Genomic DNA, 23623 nt, shown 5'->3' on the forward strand with positions numbered 1-23623 from the left:
ACCGCAGCTTTTAGGCACCACGTGAAGGGGTGAAGCCCACGGACTTTTGGACCTGCATACCACCCCTAATTCCTCCATCACTGCGAATTCTGCTCTTGCAATTGTAAGCTCGTCTTTTGGAAGCCTACGAGCCCTAGCATAAACAGGTGGACCAGTTGTATCAATATAATGATGTATACCATGCCGCGGCTCATTATCCTGAAAAGTAGTCATCAACAGTCCCGGGAACTCTAAGTATCGAGGCGTATGCATTCTGCTGAATCACCTGAACTCTTACTGGTTGGAAAGAACGACACATTCTTTTAAAGGGCAAACTTTGGAAGTTAGCCGTGTTTATCAGATGGCATTTATGTATATCAACCAGGAGACTATGCTCTCTCTAATGCACTCACAACGAGCCAATATCTCGTGTCCTCAGATGTAACATTCCGAAGCACAAATTGCGCTTCGGCCAACTGCAGCCAGCTACGTGGCTGATCCAACCAGAATGGAGGCAGGTGAACTGCTACTGCATTAATCACCACCGATGCTGCAGCCAGCGAGGCTGCGTCGACCTCCACCTTTGAAGTCATCAGTTTCTCGTCCATGTCAGACATGTGGGATTCAGTGTAGCTGAGGTCCGTTAGAGTCACCAAATTATGTAGTGGCCTATCTGACGGCACTACCTTACGCAAATGGCAATAAATGACACTGGAGACAGTGGAGTCAGGAATCAGTACCTTTATTGTGCTTAACCACAGCTTTTATAGTTCTCTCTGCGCGTTTCATGCTGAGCCTTCTGGGATGCAGTAGTGACATCACTTTCCAGCCTTGGGTGTCTGGTGCCATAAAAAGCGCAGGCTCTTATTCGTGCACTTTTCCTAATTGCTGGTGCCTGGCTTGTAGCTGGAGGACTTGGACATCGTTGAAGGCTATGCGCTCTGGTAATGCGCTTGCTAAACTGCTGTGGCTGTGCGTGATTCTGCTGTTCGCGTGGGGCTCCCGCTACACCATCATATAGAAAGAAGAGTTAAAGTCAACTATAACAACAGGGTCAATCATTCTGCAGAGTATAAATTTAAGATTTTTTTCTTGCTCAGTATAAAAACTGAATTTCTTTAATATAGTTCAACAATGTAATGAGGTACACACAAGATCCTGCATTGGTTCTTGTATGATATCAAATTGGTTGTAAATCCCCCACATTCAAGCACAAAGATGCAAATATATAGCAAACAATATTCAAAGCAAATTTCAATGTCACTTCCATTAAATTTAATGGTGCAAATCACTCAGAATAGACGCAACTTGAAGATGTCCTGCCTCTCAAATGACTGTGTCCTTGGAGTCTGATGCAGGAACCTACTTACAGGCATTCAAACAGGTAAATCCCTTTTAATTTTGTACTTACACTGACCGCCTTACAGGTCCACCTCTGCTCCCAGCTTGTTCTGCTTCCTTTGGGTTCCCCTTCATTTAATCAAGTCCAATGACAGAGCTAACACCTGGCTGGTTGCAGCCTCAAACCTCACCCTCCAATTCTCTTGACTCTGTTCCCTTCACATTTGAACGACCAATGGCAATGTCAGCAATCAAAAAACTCTTGTATATATTCAGTTGTGCATTGCCTGATCTATTTGCATATTGCTGTGGGTTTGAATGGAGAAGATTATAATAATCATGCTCTGGACTACTGCATATTACTAACAGTGCAGAATCGATTATAAATTTAACTTCCTTATGTTTTAAATGCCCTCTATTAAATCTTTTTAGGAAGGGTGTAATCCTTTTTCAATGGCCTTAGAAAGCATTCAAGTGATCTACCTTGCTGATAATTTTGAGAACCTTCTGTTAAAAGTGGTCTGGAGGTGCCTGAGAATGTGTTCATTCTATAGGATTATCAAATCTGTCAATGCCACTGTAGACGCGTCGAAAGAACCAAAGACTTGTTGATCCAAACCAAGGCTTTTATTAACTAAAAGACTGGAGCATATCACAAGTAGGTCGACCAGTCCAGAATGACCTGGTCTGGCTTGGGGCAATCCTTCAAGACCTGCCAGTAGGTGTGGCTACACTCTTAGCCAATCAAAGTCATCCTACACTACAATCCCTACATATACACATTGGTGATAGAATCTGTACTATCACAGCCACTCAAGATGAATTTTTGTCTTTACTTTTGGAGGCACCATTGGATTGGATGCACAGAAGTTTTCAGATATTGTATACTCATGAGAATTTTCCTGTTTAATAACTGCAGGACATGAAAAGTGACTTAGCTCAAATGATTTCACATTGTCCATAAACTATGCCCTATTCCCACAGGTACCATCACAAGATGCTGATCTACCCCTCCCATTCCCAACTATTTCTGCAATTTCCTCAGAATTGGGAAACTGAGAGCAAGAGCCTGATCCTTTTTTAACCTTGCAAATTCCCTCCAGATGTGATTGATAACAAATAGCAATGGCAAGACCCAGTCTTGATAAAGGGTCACAACCTGAAATATTGACTGTCCGTTTGTCTTAATGGGTGATGACTAATTTTTCCCAAGAGGTGGTGAATGTATGGAATTTGTTGCAGGAAATGGTTGAAGTATTTTTAAGTGGGTAGTATTTTAGTGGGTAGTTTTAAGAGAGAAGAATATAAGTTTTGGACTAGGAAAGGATTCAAGGGTTACAGGGAGAAAGCACAAGAATGGAGTTGAAAACATTTACTGTATATAAATCTGATTCGATGGGCTGAATGGCCTAATTCTGCTCTTGTGTGATATGATCTTCAGTTCAAAGGTTCCTTTTAATGTCACGTAATAATACATTAAAAATGTAACATACATGATATACTTCAACTTTTGTCTACTGTAAAGCAAACAAAGAGTAACCATGAGCATTGCCTGGTGCCATAACAATAGAAGAAAGCGAAGCAAAAGAGAGTCCTTCTAGAGACACTGAGTGCCTGTGAATATGTCTCTAGCATTTCCATAGCCTCCACACCTGCACAAACTCCATTTGAAGCCATCGAAATCCAAGCTCCAGATCCAAAACCCCGATATGAGGAGGCCTTCAGTGCCTGAGGTCCTTTGGGAGTCTTTCTTGCCCTCAACACCCTCTTGAATCTTGGTTCTAATACCTGGTTCCCATGAGCATCTCCAGCAGCCTGCAGCCCGTTGGGTCCTTTGACCACAAGTCACCAATGGACCACAGCCTGTGAAGGTCCTTCAGCTGCTTAGCCTCTCACTGGTTCTCTGTAGGATTGTCTCCTATGCTTCTCCTTTTCAATGAGGACATTCTCTCCATTTCTGGTGCGAATTAGTCCACTGCTGCTCTTGAGTTTGCAACCTCTTATGGTATAATGCCCAGCACAGGCACCACCATTTTGGGCACAGAACCATGGATCCAGGATTTAACAAAAAACACTTTTAGGTCCTTTAACAGACCGCTAAAAGCCTGTACAATGCCATCATCATTAGGACTGAGTGGTAGGACCTTGCAGAGCAGCACTGTGTTTCTGCTCCCCACTGTCCCAAGTCTGCACCAGTAGCTGCGCCATCATGTTTTTTCATCAATATTTATCGAAAGCATGTTGGTTGGAACTTTCTGTCACAGTTCTGGGATATTTTATATAATCAAGATAAATTGATCTTAATTGAGAAATATTAGATCTCTGGAGATCTTGTTTTACTTTGCTGGCTTCTTTCCTCAACAATGGAACAAATCAGCTCTGTGCTAAGTTTGCATCCACAGCTCACAAACTCTCCTTTCCATTATCAGCAGCCATTTCCCAGAGGCCTATCTTGGGGAGAAGTGGGCACCTTTAACAATGCACAATATAAAGTGATAGAAAAACAAAGCAGATCTCTCACTAACCTGAATGGTAAAAAGGAGATTGTATATTAGGCACATGCATTCTATAATAATTTTAGAAGTTAGTTATGCTATTCAAATTTCTAGAATAATATCTATAGGGAATTACAACTTAATGCCTGGAGAAAAAATATTTCTGTTACAAAAAAATGATGTAAATTACATAATGGTGAAGGTAATAAGTTCTAGACTACATTAATCTTTGAAAGGAAGGCGATTTGAAAAATGTCTTGCCCCATCTCATATGGTTTGCTGAGGAAATAATTGATGTGGAAATTGATGTGGGATGGTTCAGGAGCTCCAAATAGTGCAATGCCTTTGTACTTGTCCTCAAAACATTGTCATAGTCATTTCTAATCAATATGTATATTTGTCTTGTATGGAGATTAAACTAAATTAGGTTGCTGTGAGGGAATGTATCATTTAAAGAGATACAGTATATGAATTAATTAGAGAATGAGATGAGGCACAATTAAAGAGGGGGATTAATAACAAAAGAGGGAGAAATGACAATAATATACAGAATTATCTCAACCACCCCATTAACTTCATATATCAAGGTTTAGGTAGATAACATATGAAATATGTCCTTTATATGTAAACAAAAAGTAAACTATGATGTTAGCAAACATGCTTCTTTCATGTCTAGCACTTTAGTATTAACATGTGATTTTAACATGTAAAGTGAATCATTTGCAAGTTGGTGCTCTGATCAAATTCCAGGTGTGGTCATTGTTCCCAGTGCTGGTGTTGGCATTATCCTCGGGGGCTACATTATTAAAAAGCTCAAGCTTGGTGCGCGAGAATCAGCGAAGCTTGCAATGATCTGCAGCGGAGTTTCTTTGTTGTGTTTCTCCACACTCTTCATTGTTGGCTGTGAAAGCATTAACCTTGGGGGCATTAATATACCATACACCACAGGGTAAGAAACATCTTACTTTATGCTTTGAACTTCTTTTTGTGATTGTAATGTTGGTTTGTTTGTAATAGAATTTGAGAATGAAATTGGTCAAAAAGTTAACAGTAAATTGCCACCTGTTGTATATTGGATCAGATTTTCTTTAATTCCAGTTTAAAGTGAAAATTGGGCACAGTGGAAAATGACTTGTTGAAACAACCGCACAATCACCAAAGTCAATTTTCTCCTCAGTAACCAAAATAGGTCACACAGTTTTGTACATGTAGCAGGAAATATGTACTGCGTTCTGCTCATAATTATAGATTAAAGTGGGACTACAATTTTCCACCTATTTATAATAAAATGCTATTGTGAGATTGTAGTGAGCTGAGATTGACTAGAGTGTGCAGTACTAACGACTGGTCCCGCCTTCCGGCTCCTCCCCCGAGGGCTCGTATATAACCCTGGTTTCCCACCTAAGCCCAGAACCCCTCTGAAGCCCTTTCATGAACCCTACCTGTGTTGTCAGCTAATAAAAGCGTTTGTTGTCTCTCCAGTCGAGTGTGACCTTTTATCTACGCTACAGAGCTGTAGAAGGTTCAAGGTTTTCACAAAGTCATTGCATCAAAGATGAGAATGATCATCATTCAAATTATTCTGCTAAATGGCATTAGCTAATCTCCGACATTGTTTTCCAAACATTCTTCCTTTAAAAATATCTGATCCTATATACTTTTTGATATAATTAATTTTGATATTATTAATAAGGGCAGTTGTAAACAAAAATATACTCCCAATTTTGGGACAAATGAACAGCAAATTTAATGTCCCACAGATCACTCCCACATTCTGCTATCTTTGCCATCTTGAGTATCAATGGGATTCAGTTCAAAACTATTTACACCCATTCTGTGCTCAATTTATTAGTTTCATTTCCATCATGCAGGATAAGGATCACTGTTACCAATTGTTTTGATATTTGTTGAAAAGCAAGCATGTAGGCAGATTTGGACTATTCTTACATGTGACACTCATTAGTGGGGATTAGGCTAGATGTGCCATTTTTACTTCAAAATTGAAATTGGAATTCTGAGTCATTGGACCCCAAATGGATTACTAAATGACCTAATGCCTTTCTGCGTGTGTTGGCCAGTTACAACTCCAAAAGTGGGAGAGGGAAATTCTTTCTCCATGAAACAGAAAAAAAATTGAATAAAAGGAGACCATCATAAAAATGTGCCTTTTTTTGAAAGCTTTGATCAAAATGCTTTGTAACCCATTAGCAACCTTGTCCAAATCTAAAACTGGGATAGACCAATTGAGGCAATGATGAAGGTGTAACCTTGAGGTACTGATGGCCAGTGAACTGGGGAAGTGTCACCTCAAGTGTTTCAGAAGCCCCTTGCAAATTGCAGCACCTGGGTAGTCCTCCTGGGACCCGGGTATGATTACTGGGGAAAATCCAATCGCAGGGGGATCTACCCATTAAATCACCAACTTGGCCTACCCCCGTGATGACATTGTCACGCATTCGCCGGAAATACTGCCGGAGGTTAAGAATCGAGATCCAAATGGCAAACTGGAACAATGTTCAGATGCTGGCTGCCATGGTGACACACGCACACAAGCGCTGATGTCACCTGACTAAGCGGGTCAGCTATTTTCATTTACAAATTGGCTGTGGACATGACCTAGGTAAGTTTTACTGAGTTCCCTGGCTATCTCTAAGGTAGGTCAGGGACTTGGCTGGGTTCTGACAGGGTTGGGTTCTGACGGGGTTGACCCAGTTGGACCCTTTCAAACTGCTGCATAACTGAGGTTGGGGGTTGGTGCTAACCATGCAAATTGCCTGGTTAACCCCATTTTATACGGCAGTTTGAAAGGACCTAGAGATTCGATTCTTCTCCACAACTTCATGGCTCCTTGCTCTCAATTCATATGCTCCAAAATAAATTGGGCTTTGTTTAAGATCATGTGGCCATTATTGAATATTGCATAACCATGCTTACTGTCTTAAGATGACCCAGACCCTGACCCTAGTATTCTGGTCATGGCCAGGATTCTGAAAAGGACCTGCAGAAAAGTCTGGTGTTATGTAATCAGGAGGAGACATTCAAGATGTATTGTTTTCCCATTACATTATCAGTGAAATACAAGATGCTGGAATGCCTATGAAGAAATATTAAATATTGTGGCTGGTCATGCACTCAAAGATCCTGCTGACATTGTTATCCAGTTTTGCAGCTTAATTTGGCCTAGAGAACCACTATATGCACTGTTATCTGGGTTAGATCACCCACAGACTATAAGCTCTATTTGATGAATCCAGAGCTTTCTCATGAAAAGGTTATTGTATCTTTCAAAAGCATCTGTTACAAGATCAAACCAGCAACCACAAAGAAGGCATATCACACAGGAGTAAAGATGAACAATTATTTTATTAACAAAAATTCACCTTCAAACTTAAATTCAAAAATCCCCCCTTTTATAACAATGCCCACTGGTTAATTTCTATAACATAAATTTCTATTAAATAAATTCCCTGGCCTAAATATAACATATGTAATTAAAGTCTAAGTTATATTTCCAACCAGCCCACAGAAAAACTTAGTCACAAAACAAGCACAAAACACACAAGACTCACAAAACTTCGATCTCAACCGAAGCAAAGATCATAAACAAAATTCAATTTGTTTGGTAAATGAAGCCAAAAGATCTTTGAGAGAGAGAGAGAGAGAGAGAGAGCACAAAATTCAAAGTTGTCTTGTGTTGCTTGCAGAAAGAGGAACCATTGGCTTGGTCCGGATCCTTCTAGCTGCCTTCGGAATGTTCACCCTTTTTGAAATCCCAACATTCTAAACTGTCCTCCAGACCATGACTCCTGCTCTGGACCTTCTTCGATTCCACAGCAGCCCCCAGTGGTGGTTTATTGTCCAAGTCCAGAAATTTTTAGATCATTTTCTGCACATGCTCAGTCCGTCTCCCACTCTCTCAGCAGTCCACTTTCACCTTTGGCTCTCTAAGGCAAACTGTCACTTTTTACCATAAAACCACACAACATATAGGCCAATACGCAACACAGAACTCTGTAACACATCAAATACACTTGTATGTGTTTAAAGCAGAATAACTTGCACAGCACCCCTTTTTCCCCATGGCTATCTATTTTTTTCTTTGCTTCATACATTTATCTAAATTTCCTGTTTACTTCCTCAATTACTCGCAGAGGAAATGCATTTAAACTCTGATAATTTGTGCCTTTTTTCTTTATTGTTAAGGGTCTCTATAAACTTGATATGCCACAGCAGCAATTTTGTCAACCAGAGGAAGTAATCTTTCCTATTCACTGTCAAATCAGGTCATAATTTTAAATGCTAAATCTTCATTGATGGTGTGAAGGCCAAAATAAACTTTAAATTAATTGCACGGAGAAAACCTGAAAGTACGTATCCATTGTTGGAAAACAGTTTAAAATTCATCCTTTCCCTGTCTTCTTAAATATTTACTGTCATCCTGCAGCCTAGCATAAAGATTCACATCTCCAACATTATGAAAAATAATAATTTTTGATTTCAATTTGTGTTTGAAAGCCAAAACCAATGAGCAAGCTCAGAGGTTTGTGGGAGAAGAATTAATTACAGAAGTAATTTATGGATTTCTTTTCAGGCCTTCACTTACAATGGCACATCGAAATCTAACTGGTGACTGCAATGTCAACTGTGTGTGCAGAATCCATGAATATGAACCTGTCTGTGGATCAGATGGGATCACATACTTCAGTCCTTGTCTGGCTGGCTGCTCAGTCCTTGTTAATGAAAGCATAAGGGTGAGTACAAACTCTGTTGGCTTTTCTCTCAAAGCAATTAAACTCTGAGATTCCTAAGCATTTGGCGGAGTAACAGTTACTGTTGATTTGGAACATAGCACAGGAAGAAGCCCTTTGGCCCACATGTTTGTGGTGATCATGATGCCCAAATAAAATGAAAACTCTGCTGCTTACACTTCTGAGATGTCCATCCATCCATTTCATATTCACATGTCTATCTGGAAGCCTCTTAGTCGTTATTATTCTATACGCTTCCTCAACAGCTACCGGAAGCCCATTCCCAACATCTACCACTCTCTGTAAAATATTTGCCCACACATCTTCCTTCCTCTCACCTTAAATTTATGTTTTCTAGTATGTGACACTACTACCTTGGGGAACAGATTCTGACTGTTCACCTTATGCCTCTCATGGTTTTATAAACCTCTATCAGGTCTTCCTTCTTCTTTGTGCACTCCAGAGAAAACAACCCAGGTTTGTCCTGTACTTCTATCCTATAAGCCAAGCCACAGCCTGGTAAACCTCTTCTGTACCCTTTCCAAACCCTCCACATCCTTCCTGTAATGGAATGACCAAAATTGCATACAATATTCCAAGTTCATTCAAACCAAAGTTCTATCCTGCAGCATGGCTTCTTTTTATATTCAATGCCTCACACACACACACACACACACACACACACACACACACACACACACACACACACACACACACACACACACACACACACACACACACACACACACACCTTCTTTACTATTTTATCTACTTGAGTGGCCAGTGTCAATGAGTTATAGACTTGAAGCCACAGATCTATCTGCATATCAATACTTTCAAGAGCCCTACCAGTTACTGTATAAATTCCCTTTACATTTCACCTCCCAAAGGGCAAAGCTCACACTAGTCCATTTCTCTGCACACAACTGTAACTGAAATATATCCTGTTACATTTTTCAAAGCCCCCAACACTGTCCACAACTCCACCAATCTTTGTATCATCTGCAAACAAACTAACCCACCCACCTACTTTTTCATCCAAGCCATTTATATATGTCAAAAACATCAGGGGTCCCAACACCAATCTATGTGGATCACCACTGGTCACAGGCTTCCAGCTCAGAGAACATCCTTCCACCACTGAGGGTCTCTATAGGGCAGCCAATTTTGTATCCAAATTATCAACAGACCATGGATCCCATGCATCTGCACCTTCAGAATCAGCCTACCATAAAACACATTGTCAAACACCTTACTTAGGTCTATGTAGGCAACATTCCCTGGCCTAACCTCATCTCCCATCTTTGTCACCTTGTCAAAAAGCTCAATCAAATTGATAAGACATGGCCATCCCCCCCACAAAGCCATGTTGACTATTTAATCTGACCATGACTTTTCAAATGTTCATAAATCCTATGTCCAACTATCTTTTTCAATAGTTTCCTACAATTGATGTGAGGCCTACTAGCCTAGAATTTCTTGGATTATCCTTTTGCCCCTTCTTGAATTAAGGTACAAAATTAGACACACTCCAGTCTCAGGGACGTCTCCTGTCAAGAGTGAGATGCAAAGATCTTTGTGAAGGCCTCAGCTGGCTAGAATTCATGTTGTCATAGTTCTTTGTTCTGAATGACACCTTTCATTTTAAATTAAAAATAGCTGAGAGCATTTATTGGCTTGATCAATTTGTAAATCTGGATAAAAATAAACAAAGTATATTTTGGGAAGAATTCAAAAAGATTTTATGACAAAGGAAAGAGGGCAAGAATAGGTCCCCTTAAGGATCAGGATGTCTATGTGTAGAGTGAGAGTGGATATGTTTACTGTGGAGCAGCATAAACAGGAGTGGGAAAAGCTATTAACACTGTTAATCCATCAAGATGGATTAATCTCCAGGTCTAGAGCAGGTACTTCCCAGAATATTAAATTTAAATTTAGACATACATTAGAAGTCCAAAAATCCGGATGCCAGAAATCCCGAGAATCCAGACTTTTTGAAAACTCTCGATCTTTTTTAAATTTAGCACAACAGATGCACAATGGCATTTTTCTTTTTCTTTAAAACTGCTTGTTTTGATAAATGGAGCATGTTATATTTGCTAACGAATAAACTATCAAAATGTATCTGTTTATCTCATCTTCATTCCTCCTTAAATTTGAATTTTAAAAGTACTGGCTGAGAATCCAAAATCTGGACCGACCCTACCCCCGAGCAGTCCAGATTTTCAGTCTTCTACTGTACAGCACAGTTACTTACCCTTTTGGCTCTCGAGCCTATGCCACTCAATTGACCTACAACCTTTTTTGAAGGGTGGGAGGAAATTGGAATATTCAGAGGAAGCCCATGCAGACGCGGGGAGAATGTACAAACTCATTACAGACAGTGCCAGATTCAAATCCCAGTCGCTGGTGCTGTAACAGCTTTGCACTAACTGCTATGCTAGCAGACATGGAAGAGAGGCCTTGACACATCATTGAGGACAGGAGAAATTCTGGAGAATGGAAAATGTGGTGCTGTCAATTATAAAGGGCTAAAAGGATAATCTGGGTAACTACACATCTGTTAGTCTGAAATCAGTATTAGGAAAACTGCTGGAGAGGATTCTTAGAGATAGAATCTATCAGTATTTGGATGGCCAGGGGAAAATTAAGGAGAGCCAGCATGGATTTGTGCATGGGAAATCATGTCGCATGAACTTGATAGAATGTTTGGAGAGATGACAAAGAGAGTAGACAAGGACAAGATAGTTTAAGTTATTTATATTGGTTTTAGTAAACTTTTGATCAAGTCCCATATGGTGGGTTGGTATGGAGGATTAAGGCACACAGGATAAAAGGCTAACTAGCCAAATGGATAGAACAAAAAAACCTAGTGATAAGCGTCAGAGTGTTGTAAAGGGCAGTTTTTCAGCGTGGAGAACCTTGACCAGTGGAGGTGCCTCAGGGCTCAGTAGCAGGACCCTCGCTTCTTGTAATGCACATAAATGATTTGGATAAGGATGTTTGTGGCAAGGTGAGTAAGTTTGCTCATGATATCAAACTACAGTGGACAACGAAGAAGGTTATCTGAGTTTGCTGTGGTATCAAGAACAGATAGGGAAGTGGGCAAAGGAATTGCAGATGCAGTTCAATTTGGGGAAGTGTGAGGTGCTGCATATGGGTAAATCAAATCAGGGAAGGACTTACTCAGTTAACAGCAATGCCGTATAGAGTAGTATGAAACTCCAGGGCCTCGGGGTGCAGGTGTATAGCATTTTAAAGATGGCAGCACAAGTAGACATCGTGAAGGTGTTTGGCTACAATGGTTGAGGAATTGAATACAAGTGTTGGGATGTCATGTTAAAATTATACAAGATGTAGGTGAGGTCACACTTAGAATATTGTGTGTGGGTTTGGTCACCTAGCTACAGGACTGTTTTCTAAAGAATGTAAGAGGGTAATGGGAATCTTTTTGAAATCTATAAAACCATGAGAGGCATTGATAAGGTGAAGAGTAAGGTGATGTGTCAAGGCCTCTTTTCCATGTCTGTTTCCTTGAAAAGGAGAATCTATCACAAAAGAGCATAATGATAAGTTGAGGGAGTGGGATTTAGAAAGGACATGAGAGTACATTTCTTCACTCAGAAGGGCTGTGGGCATATGTAATGAACTGCCGAAGTGGTAGGTTAGCTTCCTTTAAGTAACCCTTGGATAATTATATGGAAGGGAAGGGTTTAGGGGGCGATGGGCCTAATGTAGGCAAGTGAAATGAAAGCAGGAGGGTTTGTTGTTTAGCATGAGCAAGGTGGACCTGTGGGTATGTTTCCATGGTGTTGGATTCCATGATTCTGTGGTGTAATAGGGAATAACTGATGTATATTAGCAGGGATTCCAGTTACATAATGACAAGTGTAGCTGAAATAGAGACGAGCTATTAAATAATATAATGTAGTAGTAGATAGCTCTTCAGTAAGGAGCTTTGTTTTACAGCAAAACTAAGAAAAGTCCCAATTATTTTCTTCAAACGTCGTTTCTCGGAAGTGGGTCTCAGGTCAGGAGTTAAATTATAGGCAGCCTGCTATTACAGCACCAGCGACTCTCGACCTCAGTTTTTATGGACTTTGTACATTCTCCACTGACCTGCATAGGTTTTCTCTGGGTGCTCCGGTTTCCTCCCACCCTCCACAAATATACAGGGTCGGTAGGTTAATTGGTGTAAGTGGGCAGCACAGGTTTCATGGGCTGGAACTGCTTTTCATCGCGAATTAAAGTTTAAAAAAAAACCCAATATAATACCATTTTACTGGAAGTGTTATTAGTTTTTGTGTGAACTGACTCAAAATTCCTTCAGTGACTAAAAGTGAACTTTAATTACGTCATGCAAATGCTCCTTCCTGAGTATAAATTATGTTTTTTTTCCAGATGAGGAACTACACTGACTGTGCCTGTGTTCAAAGTCGGCAGGTGATAACCCCACCTACAGTGGGGCAGAGAAATCAGCTCCGTTTGGTTATTGTGAAAACCTACCTGAATGAGAATGGGTATGCAGTGTCTGGCAAGTGTGAGCGGGCGTGCAATACACTGATCCCTTTTTTAGTGTTTCTCTTCATCGTCACGCTAATTACAGCTTGTGCACAGCCATCAGTAATCATAGTAACACTCAGGTAAGGACTCCCTGTTGCCAAAGTGAACCAGGCATGGCAGTTGAAGCAGTGGTTGAAAAATATATGAAGCTGTTTCAATTATGGCCACAAAATGTTTTCGAGCAATTTACAGTCCTGATCATGCTACCCTTATGATTGTTAATAATAGTTCAAGTTTATTTGTCATCTGATTATATCAATACAACCCAACAAAATAGCATTCTCCAGTCAGTCCAGAATGCAGAACACTGCAAACATATGTAGAGATATAACACATGTACAGACAAATTTTGCATATAATATATATAAATAAATGTGTATATGTGTGTATTTTTACATATATATGTGTGTGTAATACACACACACACACACACACACACACACACACAAACAAACACGTATGTATATATACATGCGTTGCTTAACATCCACGATATGTTCTGCGAAAGAGAGAACGTTATGCAATTCCCGGCCTTGTCCTAATCTCCCTGCAAACTGACTTTGTTCATTTTGTAGCATTATGTATGCTGGGGTTAGCAGGACGGATATGTGGTCTGGGTATCCAAGGTGGGAGCGAGGGGCAACTTTGTACGCACCAGGTATGTTAGTTAGTGTACTCTATTCGAGGGTGTCCTCTCCTCAGTGGGGAAGCTGACATGCTGTTGAAACCGTGGTAGAACAGTTTGCAGGCGGGCATGGATGAAGTTGAAGTTGTCAGTTACAATCGTGTAGGAAGTTATTTTTAGAAACCACCTTAACCCTCATTTTAAATGGTCCAGGCAAGTTGTTCGTCAATATGCTCAGATCAACCTAACCTACCGCCACTTGCAATATTTTAAATCAAGTAATCCCTCGGACTGTTCATCTTTACTACAACCACACCAATGAAAAGATTTATTCAGAGATTCAGGATTTTCTTCTTGATCCTGAAATTCCTTAAAAAAGAATTAGCCAAGGCTTGCACAGGAAAGCTACGACCTGTTCTTCATATTTGCTCGGTACTTTCCGTGGTAGGACAGAATGGGATAATTGGTGTGCAGACTTGAATATCAGGATGCAATGCTTATTTTACAGCAGGAATTGAAGTAATGTTTGTTTCAGTATAGCAATAAATATGTTGGCAATTTCAATGCGTACTGCCAACTGCAGGAGATATGATGGTGCAGGAGAGATACATTCAGAACTAAATTGAAAGCTTGTTGCATTAATGACAGGGAATGGGGATTGGACACAAAGGCACAAAGGGCAACCCACAAAATTGCAGTTCATGCTTTCAAACAAGAGAGAGTTGTCAAAGAAAAGACAACACTAAATTTAACTTTTGGCACATAACTGAGCCATCAATGTGATGTGTGGCTGCACATACCATTCCATCTCCTGTATTCAATGCTTTGATTTATGAAGGCAAACATGCTTAAAGCTCTCTTTATGACCCTATCTACCCGTGATGCTACTTTCAAGGAATTATGTATCTTTATTTCCAGATCGTTCTGTTTTACGCCACTCTACAGTGCCCTACAGTTTATCGTTGTATATGTTCTTGCATGATGCAGGAGATCCAAGGATAGCCATCCCAGGCCACTTGCTTTGAAAATATTAAAAAATATATACTGGTGGTGTTAATCTCTTTTATTTACCTGTTCCTACTTTCTTGGTTTAAACTGTTTGAACACTAAAATGTTTTTGGAGTCTGTGGAAATGATGAAGATTCTGATTATTTGATCACAAACTCAAGCTAGCATGCTGGAACATCAGAACCAAGCTAGACAAGACTGACAGCCACCGACCTGAACGTCGGTCTGCCCTCATTGCACATGAACTCCTCAGACTTGACATCGACATAGCCGCTCTCAGTGAAGTCCGCCTGGCAGATGTAGGCAGCCTCCAAGAACGCGGCGCGGGCTACACACTCTACTGGTCTGGCAAGCCTATGGATGAACGATGCCTATCTGGTGTAGGCTTCATGGTCAAGAACTCCATTGCCTCCAAACTCAAAAACCTCCTGACAGGCCACTCGAACCGGATAATGTCCATGCGACTCCCCCTTCAAAACAAGCGTCGCATCACCCTCATCAGTGTCTATGCTCCAACCCTCCAGGCGGAACCAGCAGAAAAGGACAAGTTCTACACTGATCTACGTAACCTCATTCAACGCACCCCTACAGCCGACAAGGTTGTCATCCTTGGCGACTTCAATGCTCGCGTCGGCAAAGACTCAGAAACCTGGCCAGGAATCCTGGGCAAGCATGGTGTCTGCAAGTGCAATGACAACGGGCGCCTCCTGTTGGAGCTCTGCGCAGAACAGCGGCTTGTCATTACAAACACCCTTTTTCAGCAGAGGGACAGCCTGAAGACTACCTGGATGCGTCCCCGATCCAAATATTGGCACCTCCTGGACTACATCCTGGTGCGTGAAAGAGACAAACGAGATGTGCTCCACACCAGGGTCATGCCCAGCGTGGAATGCCACACTGACCACCGGCTTGTTCGCTGCAAGCTCAACCTCCACTTCAAGCCAAAGTCCAGGAACAGTAAAGCCCCCAGAAAGAGGTTCAATGTTGGAAACTTGCAGTCAGACGAAGTGAGAGGAAACTTCCAGGCAAACCTCAAAGCAAAGCTCGAGGATGCAATCCGCCTCACGGACTCGTCCCCGAAACCCTCTGGGGTCAGCTGAAGACTGCCATACTTCAATCTACTGAAGAGATACTGGGCTTCTCCTCCAGGAAAAACAAGGACTGGTTCGACGAAAACAACCAGGAAATCCAGGAGCTGCTGGCAAAGAAGCGAGCTGCCCACCAGGCTCACCTTGCAAAGCCGTCCCTGGCCAGAGAAGAAACGAGCCTTCCGTCGCGCATGCAGCCATCTTCATCGCAAATTCCGGGAGATCCAAAATGAGTGGTGGACTAGCCTCGCCAAACGAACCCAGCTCAGCGTGGACATGAGCGACTTCAGGGGTTTTTATGAGGCTCTAAAGGCTGTGTACGGCCCCTCACCCCAAGTCCAAAGCCCGCTGCGCAGCTCAGATGGCAAAGTCCTCCTCAGCGACAAGATCTCCATCCTCAACCAATGGTCAGAACACTTCCAATCTCTTTTCATTGCCAACCGCTCAGTCCAAGAATCCGCCCTGCTCCAGCCCCCTCAACAGCCCTTAAGGCTAGAGCTGGATGAGGTCCTCACCCGGGAAGAGACATATAAAGCAATTGAACAACTGAAAAGTGGCAAAGCAGCAGGTATGGATGGAATCCCCCCAGAGGTCTGGAAGGCTGGCGGCAAAACTCTGCATGCCAAACTGCATGAGTTTTTCAAGCTCTGCTGGGACCAAGGAAAGCTGCCTCAGGATCTTCGTGATGCCATCATCATCACCCTGTACAAAAACAAAGGCGAGAAATCAGACTGCTCAAACTACAGGTGAATCACGCTGCTCTCCACTGCAGGCAAAATCTTCGCTAGGATTCTCCTAAATAAAATAATACCTAGTGTCGCCGAAAATGTTCTCCCGGAATCACAGTGTGGCTTTCACGCAAACAGAGGAACTACTGACATGGTCTTTGCCCTCAGACAGCTCCAAGAAAAGTGCAGAGAACAAAACAAAGGACTCTACATCACCTTTGTTGACCTCACCAAAGCCTTCGACACCGTGAGTAGGAAAGGGCTTTGGCAAATACTAGTGCGCATTGGATGTCCCCCAAAGTTCCTCAACATGGTTATCCAACTGCACGAAAACCAACAAGGTCGGGTCAGATACAGCAATGAGCTTTCTGAACCCTTTTCCATTAACAATGGCGTGAAGCAAGGCTGAGTTCTCGCACCAACCCTCTTTTCAATCTTCTTCAGCATGATGCTGAAACAAGCCGTGAAAGACCTCAACAATGAAGACACTGTTTACATCCGGTACCGCACGGATGGCAGTCTCTTCAATCTGAGGTGCCTGCAAGCTCACACCAAGACACAAAAGCAACTTGTCCGTGAACTACTCTTTGCAGATGATGTCGCTTTAGTTGCCCATTCAGAGCCAGTTCTTCAGCGCTTGACGTCCTGTTTTGCGGAAACTGCCAAAATGTTTGGCCTGGAAGTCAGCATGAAGAAAACTGAGGTCTTCCATCAGCCAGTTCCCCACCATGACTACCAGACCCCCCACATCTCCATCGGGCAGACAAAACTCAAAACGGTCAACCAGTTTACCTATCTCGGGTGGACCATTTCATCGGATGCAAGGATGAACAACGAGATAGACAACAGACTCGCCAAGGCAATTAGCGCCTTTGGAAGACTACACAAAAGAGTCTGGAAAAACAACCAACTGAAAAACCTCACAAAGATTAGCGTATACAGAGCCGTTGTCATACCCACACTCCTGTTCGGCTCCGAATCATGGGTCTTCTACCGGCATCACCTACGGCTCCTAGAACGCTTCCACCAGCGTTGTCTCCGCTCCATCCTCAACATTCATTGGAGCGACTTCATCTCCAACATCGAAGTACTCGAGATAGCAGAGGCCGACAGCATCGAATCCACGCTGCTGAAGCTGGGTAGGTCACGTCACCAGAATGGAGGACCATCGCCTTCCCAAGATCGTGTTATATTGCGAGCTCTCCACTGGCCACCGAGACAGAGGTGCACCAAAGAAGAGGTACAAGGACTGCCTAAAGAAATCTCTTGGTGCCTGCCACATTGACCACCGTCAGTGGGCTGATCTTGCCTCAAACTGTGCATCTTGGCACCTCACAGTTCGGCGGGCAGCAACCTCCTTTGAAGAAGACTGCAGAGCCCACCTCACTGACAAAAGACAAAGGAGGAAAAACCCAACACCCAACCCCAACCCACCAATTTTCCCTTGCATCTGTGTCTGCCTGTCCCGCATCGGACTTGTCAGCTACGTGGACATTACCCCTCCATAAATCTTCGTCCGCGAAGCCAAGCCAAAGAAGAAAGAAATGTACTCCCAAACACATTATGACTAACACATGATTACATTTATCATAGTGGAAGTGAGTGCTTAGATACATTACACCGTATGATATTTAATGACTAAACAGAACAAATTACATTAAATACTTTTCTATTTTAGGTCTGTGGAAGATCAGGAGAGACCTTTTGCACTGGGCATGCAATTTGTTCTACTCCGAACTCTTGGTAAGTGACTGGGTTGTATCAGCTAATATTTATCAATACTTAAAATCCAATATGGACTCAGATATATGTGTGTGTGTGTGTGTGTGTGTGTGTGTGTGTGTGTGTGTGTGTGTGTGTGTGTGTGTGTGTGTGTGTGTGTGTGTGTGTGTGTGTGTGTGTGTGTGTGTGTGTGTATGTGTGTGTGTGTGTGTGTGTGTGTGTGTGTGTGTGTGTGTGTGTGTGTATATATTTATAAACCAACAAGGTCGGGTCAGATATAGCAATGAGCTCTCTGAACCCTTCTCCATTAACAATGGCGTGAACCAAGGCTGCGTTCTCGCACCAACCCATATACACATACACCTCACTGACAAAAGACAAAGGAGGAAAAACCCAACACCCAACCCCAACCAACCAATTTTCCCTTGCAACCGCTGCAACCGTGTCTGGCTGTCCCGCATCGGACTTGTCAGCCACAAACGAGCCTGCAGCTGACGTGGACATTACCCCTCCATAAATCTTCGTCCGCGAAGCCAAGCCAAAGAAAAGAAAATACATACACCTATCAGTTGTACATCTTGCATACTTGTGTGTCTGTATGTGTATATATTTTAAATGTATACAGTACAACTCTGATTATGCAAATTCAGATTCTCAGAAATTCTCATTTATCTGAAATTTTAAAAAAAATTGAATTAATGAGGATATCCAAAACAAATTATAAACCCTCATTTATTTGAAATATTTTTGGAGCCGAACTAACCAGGGACCTCGGGCTTCTTGTGGCAGCGGGGACATCGGGCTCCCGGGCAGGAGCGTGGACCTCAGGCTCCAGGCAGGAGCGGGGCCTAGGTTGGGAGGTGTCAGCGATCAGCAGCGCCCAGCATTTTTTGGTGAGAATTAAATATGATTTTAATGCTAAGAAAGCCTTCCCTTGTTGTTGTTGCTTAGATACTGTTGCAAGTGATTTGCTGTTGCTACTGGGCTGTTTTTAAAAAAAATGACCAGTTCTCCGAAAACAAAAATCATTAATCTGAAATAGGTCTGGTCCTGTCCATTTCAGATAATTGGAGTTGTACTGTAATTGTATCATTTTACAAGAGCAAGGCATGGGTTAAATGATTTCTCAATGGGTCTTTCCTTTCAGTTTAAATATTTGTGGTTATTCAAACTCTGGGAGAGCGAAAAGTTGACAATCTACTGAAAATTTCCATATTCAAGAAGAATAAGGGATAGGATGTGGGCAATGAAACATTGTTGAGGTGCATTTCACAACATCAAGGTGGCCCAAGTTGTGTTAAGGTTGAATTACATTGAGGTATAGTCTCTGTTTTGATGTATTTTGCACTGTGGAAGGACATTCAAATACCTGATAACTTTGAAAGTGACTTTGATTGTAGGACGAATTTGGGCAGGACGCCAGGATAGCCACTCTCCCACACCACCATTGATTCTTCCGAGTGGTGCCATGGAATCATTAATATTTTTGTGACTACCGCCGGTATAATAAACCACATCACGAGGGCAGTGAGAGGAAAGTTTGGCTGAATTGCACATTTTTCATCCTTTTTTTAATCTGAGATGAATATCAGGAATCTTGTTAGAAGTATGTGCTCATCCATCTACAATTTCTCACCCTACCAATATCCTAGTGGGAAAGTTTGCTGATGCTGCTCTGGGGAGGGGGGGAGGGGGGGAGGGGGAAGAATTACACTCATTGCAGGTGCATCAGAACCTTCCATGGAGGCCTGAGGAAGGTTGGATGGAGCTGGACTGTCCATTGAGCCCAAATGGAGACTGACCATCCATGAGCCTGACTGTGGCTGGATGGAGCCAGACCATCCATAGAGGCTATATGGAGCCTGACCGTTCATTGAGGCTGATGGAGCCCAACTGTCCATAAGCCCAGCTGTCTGTGGCTGGATGGAGCTGAACCATCCACAAGCCCGACCTATGGCTGGATGGAGCCTGACCATCCATGAGCCTGACCATCCATGAGCCTGACCAACTGTGGCTGTATGGAGCCTGACCAGCTGTGGCCGGATGGAGCCTGACTGTCCATGAGCCTGACCAGCTGTATTCAGATGGAGCCCAACAATCCATGAGAATGATCAGCTATGGCTGGATGGAGCCAGACTGTCCATTGAGGCCTGATGGAGCCCAACCTTCTGTGGATACCAGTTGTAGCCAGACTATGTGTGACTGGATGGAGCTTGACCTCCATGCATCGCAAGTATTTGCAGCTTTGGAGATAGCAAACCTCAAGGAGAAGTGAAAATGCAGAATGGGACCAACTTTCCTCCTGTAACTAATAACATCAGTAAGTGATTCAGACTTGGCCTTCTGTCCTGGTTAAACTTGTACCTTTCACTTTGTTCGTTTTAGATTGGTCACAGTGTTTGAGCTACTGAAAGAAAATAAGACACACACGCCGAGAGCAGCTCAGTTTACACAAATCTTTATTACAAATTCTAAAGCTGATATCAAACTACAATATGCAAGCCCTTCCCAATTATACTTATCAATGCCTGGACTGGTCCCAACTGCCGAAGCAAGGCAACGACTGCACACTTGTAGTAGGTTGTCGGGGCGCTGGTAGCAGCTTCTCCACCTCCCCCGACTGGGATGTTGGCTGGACTCTAGAAGTTCTTCTTCTTGCTGAGAGATGTTGCCACCTCTCGGAGAGTCTGCCACTTCAGCAGTGGGACCATGGCTTATATTACCCAAAAATTGATTACTCATAGCTTATCACTTTGAATAAATAGTTTATTTTGCATCAAGGCTAGGCCTCTGACGGTCTGTGACCAAAACATTGCATCAAGGCTAGGCCTCTGACAGTCTGTGACCAAAACATTGTGTCAAGGCTAGGCCTCTGACAGTCTGTGACCAAAACATTGTGTCAAGGCTAGGCCTCTGACAGTCTGTGACCAAAACAGGAAATGTTCTTGGTACACAGATGTCCTTTTGTCAGATAACTGCATCTCTGAGCCCTATGGTGGAATTTAGCTTATGTCTGCTGATTCTTAAAAAACAAGCAGGTTCTCAGCCTTGCCGAAGCAAAGGCTGCAAAAGTAAAAAAAAAACATGGTTTAAAGCTGAAGCAAAAAGCATGGTTTAAATCCTCCAATACATTCCACCCCTTGGTCACAGGCTGTCAGACACAAGACCCAACAAGCATAAGAGTACAAAAAGAGCGTAAAAGAGAAATCAAAACTACAATAATCACAAAAATAAGCAATAAAGCGAGCAACCAACAAGAATAGTGTGGCCCAATCCCCCAAATGTACCAGTTAACGATGAAAAAGGATTCCAATCAAGGCTCAAACTATCCTTGTGGGTCACAATACCCAGACACTGGAGCTCACAAACAGATTTTGAAACATGTTGAACAATGACAGAAATATTAGTGAATACATCAGGAACATACAAGCAACATTCAGAACCGACAATGGCACACGTGCCACCCTGTTTTGCTAACAGAAAATATGATTCTGTAAAGCCACTGTTCTGATGGCAGAGAGTTCTTGATTAAGGTCATCAAGGCCTTAATAGACATAAAGGTAAAGGATGACTCATTGGCAATAACATATCTATATAAGCTGCACTTGAGGCGGGTGACCGAGGACTTCCTTGATGTAATGCATCGGACTGCGTCTCCCACGGGTAACTCCTTCGGAACGTCCTCGACATTACAAAGCCAATCGCTGGCACGAAAGCAGCTGTTAAGCCAGATCACCAGGAGCGTAAGACGGAGGACCTGGAACAAAGAAGCCTGACATATGTCACTCACGATGCCGTAAGCGATCAGTGAGTGCTTAAACAAACTAAATCATCCTGTCCCGCAATAGCTACCCACCGAGTGTTACCCTGGACAGGTGTCACTATTTCCCCTTTTACAGGAGGGCCACTACCTGGTGGTGCCACCCCCGGCATTCTCTACTTCGGGAGTGGGAGGCAATGACTGTTTTTCCTCTGGAATAGGCTGTAGTTCAGAAGCGTGAAGAAGTCGGTGGAAAGGTGTACCTCCCTTTAAAGGGCGATGATTCAAATTGTCGACTGCCTGCTGCTGAAGGCGGTCACTTTACCACTAGACTGGACAGGCACAAGCACATCAAAAGTAATTCCTTGAATGGAGTATTTTTGGATGTTTTCATTGAGTCATCAGTTAATGTAATTATAAAATCGTGGAAGAATTATTCTGAGCTCGCCAGGTGCAGTGGGTTTGCTGAACCACAGTATTTATAAGGCTTTAATGACATTCCTTGTCCTACTGCAGCAAAAGTTGGACATAACATCCAGCTCCTCAAAATTAAATTTACACTTGATTGCCTGACCTAAGATTAAAACCGCACATGAAAAGTAAGGCTTGTATCTTTCAATGTCTAATTTCTGTACTGTATATGTATATACCAGTCATATTTTGAGCATTCCTTTCCTGTATCAAAATATTAAATGCTGACAAAATGTTCATTTGATCTGGCACTCCCCTCTGAAATTGTTAAAATGATAATGGTAATTACATCATCATAATGTTTCACAGAGGAAGATTACACTACATTCTATATAACTGGATTTCAATTGTCTTCAAACTGTGAGGACAGTAGTGTCAGCATGCAGTTACTGAGCGGCCCTTCCAGTTTAAGTAGGACACACTTTACAATTTCTGCATAGATTATGTTGAAAATCTGCTCTTCAAATTAACATTGAATTATTCCAGCACACAGATAATTTAGTCAACCTGTAATGATTCTGTTATGTATTTAGAGCCATCAAACCATCTCAGGATAGATTAAAGCACCATTCTAATAGCTTTTTTTTAGTACCAGTTGATAATTGCATTATACTGTACATTGTTTTCTTAGTAAATTTTGTACTGCATCTAGTTTTCTTAATATATCCATAACTATTTTATTACTTCCAGCTTACATTCCAACTCCAATTTATTTCGGAGCAGTGATTGACACAACGTGCATGCTTTGGCAACAGGAATGTGGCATTGTTGGCTCATGCTGGGAATATGATGTGACTTCCTTCAGATTTGTCTACTTTGGACTAGCAGCAGGCCTCAAGTTTACTGGTTTTATTTTTATCTTTTTTGCCTGGCATTCAATCAAACATAAAGAAAACCACCTGCAAAGGTGGAGACGGAGAGCCTCACCCATACGCACTGTGAGTGAATTGCTCAGTAATCCAGGGACGCACCATAACTATGCACAGACTCGATCATGTCCTTCCTTTCAAATAAGAGCTGAATACAATGAATACCTACCACAGTCTGGAGTAGTCCAACATGTAGCAGAGACATCACCTGGGATATCCTAGGAAA

At 42.3% G+C, this 23623-nt stretch overlaps 1 protein-coding gene across 1 annotated transcript in view; it reads left to right on the forward strand.

Moving 5' to 3' along the window:
* slco5a1 (solute carrier organic anion transporter family member 5A1) overlaps positions 1 to 23623 on the forward strand; it is a 158286-nt gene extending 134663 nt beyond the window's left edge. The window contains exons 5-9 of the mRNA XM_069915418.1: positions 4566 to 4764; positions 8407 to 8566; positions 12965 to 13206; positions 18254 to 18318; positions 23219 to 23623. Of these exons, the coding sequence (XP_069771519.1) occupies positions 4566 to 4764; positions 8407 to 8566; positions 12965 to 13206; positions 18254 to 18318; positions 23219 to 23619 (1067 nt within the window). The 3' untranslated portion in view covers positions 23620 to 23623. The remainder of the gene's footprint in view (positions 1 to 4565; positions 4765 to 8406; positions 8567 to 12964; positions 13207 to 18253; positions 18319 to 23218) is intronic.

This window comes from Narcine bancroftii, chromosome 2 (assembly GCF_036971445.1).
Source record: "Narcine bancroftii isolate sNarBan1 chromosome 2, sNarBan1.hap1, whole genome shotgun sequence".
NCBI lineage: Eukaryota > Metazoa > Chordata > Chondrichthyes > Torpediniformes > Narcinidae > Narcine > Narcine bancroftii.